The sequence below is a fragment of a genome, unplaced genomic scaffold (genome assembly GCF_019419815.1).
Source record: "Pyrus x bretschneideri cultivar Hongxiangsu unplaced genomic scaffold, Pyrus_bretschneideri_v1 Contig12, whole genome shotgun sequence".
NCBI lineage: Eukaryota > Viridiplantae > Streptophyta > Magnoliopsida > Rosales > Rosaceae > Pyrus > Pyrus x bretschneideri.
In genome coordinates, this window is record NW_025999413.1 from 7765840 (window position 1) to 7780036 (window position 14197).

A 14197-nucleotide genomic window follows, 5' to 3' on the forward strand; every position below is an offset into this window, starting at 1 on the left:
ACTATTTCAATAATTTAGAGGAGAAGAAAATTTTGAATTCAAAATGCATGTGCAGAAACCTAACATCTTATCTACTAAGATATTAAACTAAATACATGATTATGAGACATAACAATTTTTATGTTGCTCATAATTTTACAGGCTTGGAAGCTTTTGCCCATGTCTCCCCTATTTTCTATGCATTTTAGGACAGCATTTGTAGATAACTCAGTAGATTATAATTGCACAAGCCAAAAGAGTGAGGGTAAGTATTGAATAATAATTAAGTTGTCGTTTGGGTTAGCCCAAATGGTGAAGTTGAGTGAGACGTGAACGTTTGGCTAATTAATCACATTCGACTTCGACATGTGATGCAAATTAAGCATTTTCCATCATTTCATTGTTGTCACAAACCCTAGTGATCTACCTAAGATCACATATCTTGATCAAACGTCAAAATATGACTTAAACAACCTCTAATTAGATCCTTAAACCCCCAATTAAGATAGCTATAGTACGTACTTCAAGTATTGCTTCAACATGTGAGATTTTCGATTGATTAACTAGTTTGGCATAGTCATGTACATTCAACTTTGACCTAATCTTGTCACGCTCAAACCTAATTAATTATGGTCTAATCATACAATCCTAAGTATTTTCTGGTAACATGATAGCACCCAAATATTGGAGTTAGATACAATCCAAATTTAGCAAGCAACAAATTATAGCTAGGAACGTTGAGATCCAGCAATAGCAATAAAGCATGGCATGTGCATTAATGGTGTGACACATTTAGATATGACATATGTAACAAAAGTGCACCACCTGCTTTGAAAATACTTGGAAGTTTTACATGTAGAGGAAATATCACATTTTCCACACTAACTGAACATACAGATATCTGTCGTCCCTTACAAGGTCCTTTGGGGCTTGTTATATGAGCCTCATATCTCATCTGCTTTACGAAACCAGTAAAAAACCAAGCAAAGCAGCAACATCTCATTGGACTTGCAACTCCCATTTGCACATGATTGCCTTTGGCTCTCATGCATTTGAATTGAAAGGGAAACGAATTTAAGCACGTGCCATTTGCCATTTGAGGGACAATTTCCTCGTGCCTTAATTGAATGAAAAAAACTTTTCGTTTGAGGAGGGAGGAGTGACTTGTGACTAGCTAGATGAGTTAAAGTGAAAATACATGGTAATTGCATGCATGTGGGCCGTAGTACATGCGTTATGTTGTACAACAATTAACAAGGACGTTTGTGGAACAAGTCTCATTATGTTCCTTATTTCTCCTCTCACTTTACCGAGGCTCATTTCTTACGATATATGAAAATTTGAGGACTGGTTTACAATACTTACAAGCATTTAGTATTAGTATTGTTATTTGACGGTCATATATGTTCTGTAAATTTCATTACAACAAATTTGATTGTCAAAATAGTGATAGTATTGAGTACATATACGAAATGTAGCAAAGTTTAAAATTTTAATTTAAGTTCAGATATTAGCAACCACTCGCAAATCATACGGATAATTAATCTACGGATGGCTTTGCATCGAGGGCTATGAAAACTTGAGAGGAAGAATGTGAGCTTTAGATGTGGGAAAAAGTGGGTTTGGGATAGGCTAAATTTATGGGACTAGGATTCTCTTTTCTCCTCTTTTCATCCCCTTCCATTCTCTCATCTCATATTCTCTTATTTTGTCTCTCTTGCTATAAAAAATTAATATAAGATGTTGACGTGGCTTAATCGTGACTGTTCAAATAGATATTTAGAAAAGAGTAATGCTAGAGAGATTAAATTGGTAGACAAAATTCTGTAAACTAAATGATATGGAAGTTGATGATTGAATTATTACTTAAGCTTTGATAAACGTGTTCATTTCTTATTGTGACACATCATATGATTTGTAAATTTTATTTACAAATTTAGGTTCTTTAACATTACCATTTAGCAAAAGTGAAAGTGTGCGAGAGAGTGAGAAAGAATATTAGGGAGAGAAAAGAGAGTGAAGAATAGAGAGATCAAAGAGAGTGAAGGAATTTCTCACATGGCCAAATATCTGGCCATTATTTGGGGCACGTTTTTTATGCTCTCTCTTCAAAAACACTCTCCTAACAAACCATAAAAACTCTCCCTTCGTCGACTACAGTTCTCTCTCTCTCCCTCTGTTTTGTAGCTTTATATTACATTCCTATATGATTTGATTTAATCTTGGATGAAATAGTTGTCTCTCCACTTACCTTCTCTGTTGGCTGTTGGCAACGAAGCGCAGCTCGTACGTTCACCTTCCTTCGATGGCCACTTCTGCACCACCATCAGATTCTCAGAAAACTCCAACGTAAGTTCATCAATGTTTTGATGCACCAAATGATATGATATTTTTCCGCATTCAAAACCACATATGTGATTGTTAACCGTACGTTGATGTATGAAATTCACGTACATTAATAGCTTAAAAGTGGGGATAATTTCGTGGCGTGTGTGTGGACGATTTCGAAAACAAAGCCCTTTCGTTTCCCTTTTTTTATATATCATGCCTAGAGATTGAAACGACCAAACAATTGGTTTTGTGAGTTTGCTTGTTCTCATGATCTTTACATTTTACATTGATAAATTTTGGGAACCCAACGCTGGATATCTCTCTGCTTCTCTTAGGGGTGAGTCGACTCGGGGCGAACCACAGATTACCATTTTCTACAACGGACAAGTTTTTGTCTGCGACGTGACAGAACTTCAGGTAATTCCCGATATGTTAAAGTTTAGAACGATCGAAGAATCGTGTTAAGAATTTTTGTAAAACAAGAGCAAATGAAACAACAATAACAACAACAACAAAGTTTTTTTTTCCACTGAGTGAGATCGGCTAATTGAAAGCAAATGAAACATAGTTACTCAATTTTAATTGAAAGCAAAATCCCATCAAAGTCTGTTTAGTTGCTAGCTAGTAGCTAATGATTAGTTTTGATCTGGTGTAGGCTAGGGCTATTATTTTGTTGGCAACTAGGGAAATGCGAGGAGGAGGGACATCATCGAGGTGGTCCAGCGCAGTATTGCTTGCATTGCGGTCTCAAATTTACGGGCCTCCAGGTGTGTCCATGAAGAGGTCTCTTCGAAGGTTCCTCCAAAAGAGAAAGCAAAGAAGTCAAGCAGCTTCTCCATACAACAACTCCACCAACAATCAGTAATTATTATGCTAGATTGCTAATGTACAAGTTTTGCTGCCACAAGTAATTTTGGCTTATTAATGGAAAAAAAAATTAGGTGGTTTTCTTGTGACAAGAAAATGGAAAATTAGCTTTTGATGAAAGTTGTTCAAGTTTTAGAACAACCCAAGTTCATAGCCAGGAGATATCATACTTGGGACGTATCTTCCTAGTAATCAATACTAAATTAAAGTTATTAGTAAGTGAACGGATAAGTTCATAGCACATCTACTCCTTTTAGTGTAAATAATAAGGATGTGATATCCACACATCCTTTTTTACTTCTGTCATACCTTTTTAGTTTTCAGCCGTTAGATCAGATAAATTGAAGAAGATCAACAGACATAAATTAACAAGGGATGTGTGAGAAGTAAAAAAAAGGTGTGTGGATAGCACATCCCAAATAATATTATTTGTTCAAAAAAAAAAAAAAGTTGAAAAACATTTTTTGATCATTAAAAGCGCAATTAATAGCATTTGACTACAAAAGTTAAAGACCCTTCCAATTTTTTCCAGTGTTTTATTATATGGGTAGATTTTTGTGGCATTTTAATGCGCTTCTGTTTGGATTCAAATTTACATCATCGGCCCGTGCAATCAAGGCCGTTGAGTGAACATAGTTCTCAATCGTCGGATGGAAAAGTGGAGATAATTTTTGTCATTATTAAAGGATAATATTATGGTTTTTATCATAATGATTATCTTTTAATATGAATTATCCTAGTATCTTTTTCAATCAAGTAAATAGAATGCGAATTATATCCCGAAGCAAGTGGTTCAGTTTAAATTGACTTAGGAGGTGTGTGGACGTGTGGATATGCTGCAAAGCTGGTATTCAAGAAAGAAGGGTCAGGATGCATGCATGGATGGATGAGTTTAAAGGTGATAAGATAGGAAGCCTTGGTAGCCTAGGTAGCCTAGGCTTGGTAACATTAATGGGATGTGATAAGGCTTTCAGGGGTTGGCATTGCAATTAAATTGCAAGTGTTTGCGACATACATAATTCACATACACGTGGAGGATTTAGTCGCCAAGCAGCATGGAGGGTTTGAAATTAATGAGAGTTCTATTGCACATGGTTGGCATTAGACGTTTCGAATATGCTGCCTGACTAGCACCAATTTAGGTTGTGATAATTATTAGCAAAGGAACTGGCTTATCAAAGAGTTTAAGTTGCAATTGAATTCTACAAATAACATCAGGCTGCAAGCAGAGACTTCACTATAAATACAAGGCAACAAACAACAGAAAGAGGACATCCAATTCAACACACAATTGCCCTGCGCAAAACCTCTCAAACATCTTGAGATTTTTTTTATTTTCTTTTTTCCTCCGACACATCTTTAGTTTGGATAAACAACACTGTAAAGGCAACCGGCAAACACCTTCAGTTTGGATAAACAACATTGTTACCGTAGAATCAGTCGACTGAAGAGCATCTTCAGTTTGGATAAACAGCACTACGTCGAGACCGACTGGTTATCTATCCAAGTATTGGTCAAGAAGGGTTTCCAAATCCTTATTGGCAGAGGTCATCTTATTAGCCTTCTCGACGAAGTAAGGTGTTACGAGTTACAACATTCGGCGTATTGAATGCCGAGTGATTTTATGATTGGATACTCACAAGTGAGTTTCAGAGTTCTGCATTCTGACAGCCGAACCACATTCACCATCAAAATATACATCACCTTTGAATACTTGTGTCCATACAGTTTGGTGTCGATTTGTGAACTTCGCAGAACTAGCAGCATTGTCTTCAGGCTCGAGAATCCAAAGGCCGAGATTTGTTCATTCCTTGGCCGCAATCGCAAGATAAAGAAGTCAGCAACACGCTCAACGCAACATTAACAAATTTTACTCCTCGGTTGACGAGTTGGCACGCCTCGTATTCAACTGAAGGACGTAGTTAGCTTATCAGTTACTCAGCCTGCGCGCCACGTAGGCTTTGTAATTTTTAGGGTCAACAACTTCTAACAGAAGTACTTGGACTTCTAATAAATATTTTAGGACTTTGTTTGGAAATACTTTTAAATAATTGAATTTTTAAAGAAATTGTCTTTGAATTTCAAAAGCATTTGAAGTGTTTCCTAAAAAAGCAAGAAGCACATAATTGGTGCTTCTTCAGGAAGCACTTCAAGTATTTTTTACTAAAAATTTGTTCCAAAAATATTTACACCAAAATCACTTTCATTTTAAAAGTATTTTCAAACAAACCTTTATGGCATGTTTACCAAAGGGGAATGAAATGATAGGAAATGGAATTGCACACTTCCCCATTCATTCAAGTGTTTACCAAAACTTCAGGAATCAAAAAACTAGTGGACCCGCATAAAATCATGAATTCAATTCCTAAAAAGGCCGGAGTGGGATTCTTGGGTGAGATGAGGGATTTGGATTCTTGGAAATTGTGTTCACCAGGAATCCAAGTTTTATACCAATAAAACCCTCAAGCTTCAAAGTAATATTGGGATGGGGGGAGAGGGGGGAGAACAAACCAGGGGATATTGTTTGCAGCCCTTGCGGATTGTGCTGATCTACTTCACATAATAAAAGGAACATAACGTGGTTGGCGATGAGGAGAGTCTTGTGGGAGAGGGGGAGTGAGTTAAGGCGGTAGAGGGTGAGAGAGAAGAGGATGGGGGAGGAGGGAGGGAGGAGAGACGGTGGTAGTGGTGGGTATTGGAGAGGTTGGTGGTGGGTATCCTACGGCTGCTGATAAAGATTGGGGCGAGGGGGAGAGAGAGAAGAGGATATAAATTAGGGTGATTAAGAATCTTCTCAAATATGTGGAAGCAAATAATAAATATTATTTCATATTAAATTTGTACTAAAAAAAATCTCCTTAAAAAATAAAAAAAAATGAAACAGTAAAAGTTTTACTAAAGATAATTAGCAAATAAAATAGATTAGTTAAGCAAGGGTACTTTAGTAATTATATTAGATTTTATTCCGATTCATATGAATTAGTAAACAGTTTATATAGAATCAATGTCATTTCTACTCCGATTCTAGACAATTTTGGTAAACAACTTCAACAGAAATCTAATTCTGATTCTACCTCATTTCAATTCTCCCTCAATTCAATTCTTCTCAATCTAATTACGAATTAATAAACGGACCCTTAATGTACTTCTAACAAAAACACACTTACTGAATTGCTTATAAGGAAAAATGTTTCTTACTTAAATATTCTTGAGTCGAATGGACTCTTAATCATTGGCTTTACAAAATAACTAAGTCAAGTGTGGTTAAGAATATTTACTCACCCTAACTTGTCTTCGGTTCCCTCAATCAAGATATGAAAAGCCCGATCATGTAAATATCCAACCCTTTAATCAGACCCCCAACGTCTCAGGAACTAGTGGGTTGGTCGATCTATATGTTTGTGCTTCATATTGGGCTCGGCCTTCAATTATGTGTGTGCGACTCATCCTGTTTGACTAGAAGTACTCTCTTTAGTGTGTTCCTGTCAGTATTCTGTCAGTCAGAGCCGACGACAGCAGAGATATGCATCCAGTAGCAGCAGGAGGAGGAGTTGAGGACGAAGACGACGAACGACGTCGCCAGAGTAAGCTCGAAGAAGCTCTCGAAATCAAGTCCCTCAGGCGCATAATCAGCGCCTACCTCAAGTACTCTCTCTCTCTCTCTCTCTCTCTCTACACTACTCAAGTTTGAATTCAATGATTTGCGATTTATACAATTTGCATTAATGATTGGAAAGCTTGATACTTTCGTTAATTTTGTTAATTTAACACCAAAAGATTTAATTTTTCTTGTAAACAATCGAAATATTTGAATTTCTGAAAGAAAAAAAGGCTGCTGTGATTGTCACATATTCAGTTCGAATACCTGTTCTTTTACATTATGCTCGACTAGGTTGTGTATAAAGCGGGCTAGTCCCCGAAAATGCTCGTTAAGGTTGGGGCTGACAATTCACCCTGTGACCCACGGTCGAACGTTCTTCGCTTTCAATCGATCTATCACAGGCCACTCTGTCATTTTCTGGTTTCTGGTTGTCTGATCACACTCGAAATTCTTGAACTTTACGGCTCGAATTTTGTAAATTATGAACCTTTTGATTATTCTGTTGGTGTGATAGCCTATTTTTTATTTATTTATTTTCAGAGATATCAAATATGTGCCTATAGTTTGAATAATGTCCCTCATTCTGAATGCAGCTATCCGGAGGCGTCAGAAGAGGACGTGAGACGATATGAAAGATCTTTCAGAATGCTTCCACCTGCCCATAAGGTGTACAAATACTATAAGAGCTTTCATACGCTAGTAACTTGGGATACATTAACCAAATTGGTGTTTCGCTATCTTTTTCGTTTCTAACAATCTCCCTCTATTTGCAGGCTCTGTTATCCCACTACCCGTTAAAGTTTCAAAGACTAAGACGGTAAATTTTCCTTTGACTTGTTTCATTACATTAATTTCAAGTTTTTGGAATTTGGATAATACATCAACGACTGGCATATCTACGGTTTTAAATTGTAAAACTTGACATATTAACTCAAAAACTAACTCAAGGTTAATGTGGTGGGAATTTGATTAATACTATTTAGTATTATGACTTCTAAGTGTGTTTCAAAATAACTGGTGGGGTGTCTTTATTTATTTTTTAAACTTTCTGTAAAACATCCTAGGGACTTTCTTTCCGTTTACATGATTGGTAGAAGAGTTTCGAGATTTGTAATGGGTCAGACTTGTTGTGCAGGTGCATCTCTGTAAATTCATATTTCATTTTTAACATGCTTCAGGTTAGTTCCAACATACTTTTTATCACTTTTTCCTTCTAAAAAAGTAAAAATCATTCGTTTGATAATATTCTGATGACCTTTTGACATCACAACACTTCATGACTTCTCAAAGGACTGACATTATGTGAGCGAGTCCTCAAACTGGGGTAATTGGTATTAAGGTTCTTGACTTCTTTTGTCTCCCCACTTTTATATACATTGCAGGCATTTGAACCCCCACTTGATTTGAGCCAGGACATAGATGTCTGTGATGGCCCCCATCTTGAAAACGTCCCAAATAATCACAATGTTTCTGGAGTGAATAATGTTTGCTCTTCTCAGTCTACCTCCGCTAGCAAAAGATTGCATACTTCCAATTCTGATCAGGCCTGTTATGAGGAAGGGAGCAACACAGTCCACAGTTCACCAATAGTGACTACTAATAAGGTTTCTGCAACACTTACACGACCATGTTAGCTTTTCATTATTAGAATTAAATGTATATTTTTCTTCATAATGTCCTTCTTCATTAGAAATTTGACCTCTGTAGATAACCACAGGAGGTAGACAATAACGGTCATCATGAGTCCATTACCGATGGACACACTTCAGGAGTGGAATATATTAGAGAGACACATAACTGTTGTGGGAATGATTCCAATGGAGATGTATGAGTTTTTGTTTCTTTATAGCATTAATTTACAACCTATTTGAGTATGTGCGTTTCTCTTTTATGGTTTAATTATTCAGAAAGTGGCCAAACTTTTCAATTGAAAATTGTGACTTTCTTGGTGATACGCTTTTAGGTATCCTCACCATCTCGGACATGGTTGGATCCATCATTACAGTTACATGTTCCGTTAGTTGATGTTGATAAGGTATATTGCTTCTCTTGTGTTGGATATCTGGTGCTATGAGACTACTTGTTTTTGTTTTCCCTTTAAGTAATAAGAAATACAAGCAGTAAACAATTTAGCTTAATTTATAAAAATTTCTTTTACCCTCCCTACAGGTCCGTTGTATAGTACGGAACATAGTTAGAGGACTGGGCGGCAGAGGTATCTGATGATTTATCATTGATTTCTATGCTCGAGGATATCCCAGTTTTACTTAAGTTTGTAATTATATTAAATACAGGGACAGAAAGAACGTGATCAGTGCTACAAGCCTATATTAGAAGAACTTGATGCACTATTTGCTGATCGCTCTAAGAAAAGGTAATATTATTTTCTGATCTTAGTTTTATGTTTTCATATGTGTCACTGTCTTCCTATCAGTTGCATCGTTTCTTAACCATTGCAATTATCAAATTACTTTTTCTTATCGAGCACGGGTTTTTTTCAAGTAATTTATTGTGTATGATAATGATATTTATTTGAACAGTCCTCCTGCCTGTTTGGTTCCTGGTGCTGGACTTGGGCGGCTGGCTTTGGAAATCTCGTGTTTAGGTGTGCATACATTGTTTGTTTGCTAAGAATTCCATTTTCAATATATATTTATACTCATGTGTATTATTTTTCATATTCTATTCAGGTTTCATAAGCCAGGGAAATGAATTTTCATACTACATGATGATATGTTCAAATTTTATTCTTAATCAGTAAGCATGTCATTACACCTCACCTTAAATAGTCTTCAACCATCTTGCTATCACGAAAAAGGAATCCTTTTTCTGACCTTGGAAGAGAGTTTTCAATGGTTGGCAATAGATTCTTTTCCGATATATTCTCTTCATTTTGTATTCTATGTTTTCTTTTCTTAGATGGTTTTGTTTGGTTACTCAGTTGTCAAACTGCTGGGGAGTGGACAATATATCCTTGGATCCACAGCAATTGCAATTCACTTTCAGATAGTGACCAACTTCGCCCCGTTACAGTACCAGATATTCATCCTGCTAGGTACTGATGCTGCTAATTCATTTGTCTGAAGTCTTTAGTAATGCTACAAAAGCGTTTCTGACATACTATCAGTTCTCTTAGTGCTTTTAAGGTGTTTATCATCGAAATAGATAGTAGTTGAATGGATACTCTTCAATATAGCAGTGACCTAGAAAGAGATGATATGCTTCTTATCTTTTCTTTTTTTTAAGGCTTATTTTTAGCTATGACACCTGTAGTCTTCACCAAATCTCACCTTAGCGCCTACATTACCACATGCACTCCTCCTCCGTGTCCCACTTCACCCCTACACATTATATTGTCTCACTTTAACACCTACACTCTTCCTCAATGTCTCACCTTACCCTATTTCGTCAAATAAGTTAAGAGAGCTGTTAATTGTGCTAACAAGACAAAATTGTCCATGCCACGTCAACACAATTAGCAGCTCACTTAACTTATTTGACAGATTAGGGTAAATTGGGACATTGATAAAGAGTGCAGGTGTTAAAATGAGACAATATAGTGTAGGAGTAAAGTGAGACACAAAGGAATAGCGCAGGTGGTAAAGTGAGACAATATAAAGTGTAGGGGGTAAAGTGAGATTTGGTGAAAGGTACAGGTGTCATAGCTAAAAATAAGCCTATTTTTAATATGAGTACTATCTTCTTTTCGTAAAAGTTTCTATTAGGATTTGTTTTCCAATAATTGTAGGTTTTCTTTCAAACAGTGCAGGGATTACTGAAGGCTTTTCTATGTGTGGTGGCGACTTTGTTGAGGTTTACAACGATCCAAACCAAGTAGGTAAGAAAATATGGGTTTCTTATATTCAAACATTGTAATTGAGGTTAATGAACAGTAGATATTTTGAGCACCTAGTAGTAGGAAATATCGTAAGAAATTTTCCATTGCATTTATCCTGTGGTAATCCATTTGTTATGTTGGTGTATGATGTGGCAAGTAGCTTCAGCATAGACAGGTGGTCTTAAATTGTTAAGGTCTAGTGTTGCTAAGCTGAGACAGCAGATAGTTGTCTGGTCTGGTATAAACATATCTGGGCGAGATATAAAATAAATCTCTTGCTTTTCCCGTTCATAGTGTTTAAATATTGAATACAATCTTTGGGAGGAGACCTAAATGAATTTCTTTCCGGTCAATTTATAAAGTGTTTGTGACAAATAAATTCCAAAACAGCCGGAACCAAGCGGCCCGTAACTTTAGGGTTTAGACTTAAGGGCAAGGTGTTCTAAATAATAAGAAAAACCTGTTCAAGCAGATTGACGAAACAAATTTAGATGGTTCATACCTGTTCCCGTACAGATGGTAACATAAATTACTTTTACAATATAACATGGTTGGATAATTTAATTTGTTTATTGTTCAGAAATTATCTTCGAAAGATTTAGATTTGCATGCACTTCAGGAACGCGCATAAATAACCTCCGTAGTATTTCTCATGGAGATATTTGTGGAATGTACAGGTGTCTGGGATGCGGTTGTGACCTGCTTCTTTATTGATACGGCACACAACATTATTGAATACATAGAAATCATATCAAGAATCTTGAAGGATGGTGGAGTAAGTTCCTCAGTCGTGATGAGTCTGTTGACTCTAGTTTTTGTTCCCCCGTCTTTTCAGTTTATTAATCCTTGATTGATTGGATGACAGGTTTGGATAAATTTGGGTCCCCTACTATACCACTTTGCTGATGTCTATGGGCAAGATGTAAGCTTCCTTTCAACTAAGCATTTCGTGCTGACATGCTCTGAGGGAGCTCTATACGCTTACTTTAAAAAAAAAAAAATTGTTTTCATTGTTTTGTTTCAGGAAATGTCTGTTGAACTGAGTTTGGAGGATGTGAGGAGGGTTGCCTTGCACTACGGATTTCATTTTGAGGTAAGCTCGTTCCAATTCCGTTATGTTGCTTAAGCATCGTTGGATGATCATAACCGTATAAATTGCGTTGTTCTCAAACCACAGAAAGAAAGCACCGTTGAGACAACCTACACTACAAATCCTAGGTCAATGATGCAGGTAAGTAATACCACCTGAAGTGGCTTTTCTTTTTCTTCCTTTTCCCCTCTTTATTCCGTTTTCGTGTTGTAATCTCTAAATTGGGGATTTCTGCATATGTCACTCCTCGAATGCCAGAAGTTTTAGATTTGAAACCTGTTTAAAGCTGAGTTGTTCTATTTAAACCTTTGCTGCTTTGATAATCTGAAGGTCCCCTTTTCTTGCAGAACCGATACTACGCCGCATTTTGGACAATGAGAAAGAGATCAGCAACAATGGAGCACCAACCTCCTTTAACTGAGAGACAAATTCTTGACGCTTAAGTTTATTTTTTTTTTATTTTTTTATTTTTAATCCAGTTGATTTTTTATTATTACTCGAGGAATTAAAATTCTTAATTGTTTTAAATATTTAATTTAAACATGAAAATAATATTTCTAAATTGAAAAATAGAAAATACTTTCCAGGCACCGCTTCCCCCGTCGTCTACGCACCCAAGTTCCGCCATCCCTTAACGGCATTTAGGATCACGATGATTCCCATGCAAATCTCCACTTCCCAACAAGCCAAGAAGTAAACCGCAAAATTAGGGCTCGAACCAAGCTCAAAGTGCCGGTATGTATCACTGATATGTGACAATACCACCTTGGCGTCTCGTTCCATGCAAGTCTAGGTGTGAATGAGATTGCTTCTTGTAAGATTTGATCTATATCCTTGGATAATAATCTGCTATGATTTCGCAAGAAAAAGAAAATAATGATAATAACAATAACTTAAATCAGACAGACAAAACCAGTAATCAAGTTATTCTTCACAAAACTAACAATACAAGAGAGACAAAACACAATATCACCGTAATAAACGTCAGTCGGTCCACCACATGCAGGCTCTCATACTTCTTGTCATCAACCGCCGCTTCCATGACTTGCTCCGGGCTAATATCCCTGTCATTGTCCAAGAACAACTTGAGCAAGTTGTCGGAGAAGCCATGCAATAACGTCATCCCTGGTTGTGTAGTGCAAGGCATCGCCGGCTTTGGTCGGCTTGTATTCTGACAATGTCCAAAACACAACGTGGGGTACCGCATCCCCGTAGCCTTTATCATTAAACTTTCTTTGTATAGCCTTATAATGATCATCCCATAAGCAGCTACAACGATTGATATCATTAATCTCAAGATCAAAGTCTTGGTGACTGAACACAAACACATTCCGAATCATCTGCTCTGGCTTCAAATTCCTGTTCACAGCCACTTCCAGGATCAAGTCAAATATCTTCCCAAATTCTGGATAGCAGTTGACATGGTCTTTCATCTTCTTCACAAACTTGCACTTGCACCTAAGATCATCACCGCCTTGTATCAAATGTAGCTGAGGCAAATCACCGTAATTAATCACTTTTCCTTTCCACCGCTCTTTACTCAGTTCAGACACCAAAAGTCCCAAAGCAATGGACACGTCCACGTGCATCTCGTCCATGAAGTGAGGGTTGATGTCACATACAGCCAAGCAGTTGTTGAGTATCTTCTTGCGATTTTTTACTTTGTTTTTTTATGTCCTCGACCATTGCCATCCACTGAAGGTCGGCCACTTTCCTCACATTCCGATGATGCACGTTGCGTATGATTTCATGCGGAAGCAAAGCATCCCCCACAACCTTTGCCTTGTTGACGTTCGCCGCTTCCAAATACTTGTCAGCCACAGAGCTCCGGTGCTCTTCTTTTGGCCAATAATTTTCATGACAGTTGTAGGCATCCGTTAAGGGCACCAAAACTTCATTGGTGAGCCGCACAAAGACCCTGTTGTTATAATGATCCTCCGTATAGTATTCGGGGTCGTATGATTCTCGTGGGAAAAGCTTCCTCGCAATGCAGCCTAGTGGCTTCGATGGCCTGAGGGTATTCGATGGAGTCGGAAAGGCAACAGCGTGCTGCCCCGCTTATGTGGATTTTACTTCTCTTCACCAGTCTTCTTGACAAATTTTCAGTATCAGACTCCAACTTCTTCACGAAAAGATTCGTAACTCGGTCCTATAACAACTGATAATTCGGGTCACACTCATACCTCTCTACAACAGCCATTTTTGTCACGTTTGCGTCATCTAGAAGCTGGTATAGAATCACGACAGGGTCGATAAAAATCCCAAACGACTCGGGAATATGGGCGATATTGCACGCTAGGGTTTTGGTGGAGCCAATACGCCGCCGTGTGGAAGGCTTTTTCTTAGAATTATCCACCCATAATGTCTAGTAGGTTATAGATGAGCTTAAGGGTGGTTAGGGGATTGTGAAACCAAGCCAGCGGGAGCAGTCGCTTCAGATGTGCCAAGGAGGCCTCCAACTCCGCCGGAGGGTGAGGGAGCCTTTTCGTTG

General features: G+C 37.5%; 2 protein-coding genes across 2 annotated transcripts; both read left to right on the top strand.

The window, feature by feature from the left end:
- The first annotated feature begins 2080 nt into the window (after window positions 1-2080).
- Window positions 2081-3353, top strand: LOC103964167 (protein TIFY 5A-like). Its single transcript, XM_009377068.3, has 3 exons — window positions 2081-2328; window positions 2646-2727; window positions 2966-3353. Exons 1-3 carry the CDS (start codon window positions 2285-2287, stop codon window positions 3173-3175), a joined length of 336 nt encoding a protein of 111 aa, XP_009375343.1. The 5' UTR covers window positions 2081-2284; the 3' UTR covers window positions 3176-3353.
- Window positions 3354-6445: 3092 nt separating this feature from the next.
- LOC103964168 (carnosine N-methyltransferase) lies at window positions 6446-12259 on the top strand. The gene is given in 19 exon segments (XM_009377069.3): window positions 6446-6822; window positions 7372-7444; window positions 7552-7595; window positions 7914-7956; window positions 8161-8382; window positions 8496-8603; window positions 8742-8813; window positions 8948-8977; window positions 8979-8993; window positions 9073-9152; window positions 9319-9383; window positions 9469-9535; window positions 9720-9833; window positions 10543-10616; window positions 11294-11391; window positions 11482-11538; window positions 11641-11709; window positions 11794-11847; window positions 12054-12259. Coding segments are annotated over 19 exon segments (1503 nt in total). The 5' UTR covers window positions 6446-6700; the 3' UTR covers window positions 12150-12259.
- The last annotated feature ends 1938 nt before the right edge of the window (window positions 12260-14197 follow it).

Bases quoted from the DNA above. Each gene is read 5' to 3' on its own strand.
- LOC103964167 (XM_009377068.3), top strand. From the start codon at position 2,285: ATGGCCACTTCTGCACCACCATCAGATTCTCAGAAAACTCCAAC. The intron at 2,329-2,645 runs GTAAGTTCATCA...TGCTTCTCTTAG, and splicing joins GATTCTCAGAAAACTCCAAC to GGGTGAGTCGACTCGGGGCG. The intron at 2,728-2,965 runs GTAATTCCCGAT...GATCTGGTGTAG, and splicing joins GCGACGTGACAGAACTTCAG to GCTAGGGCTATTATTTTGTT.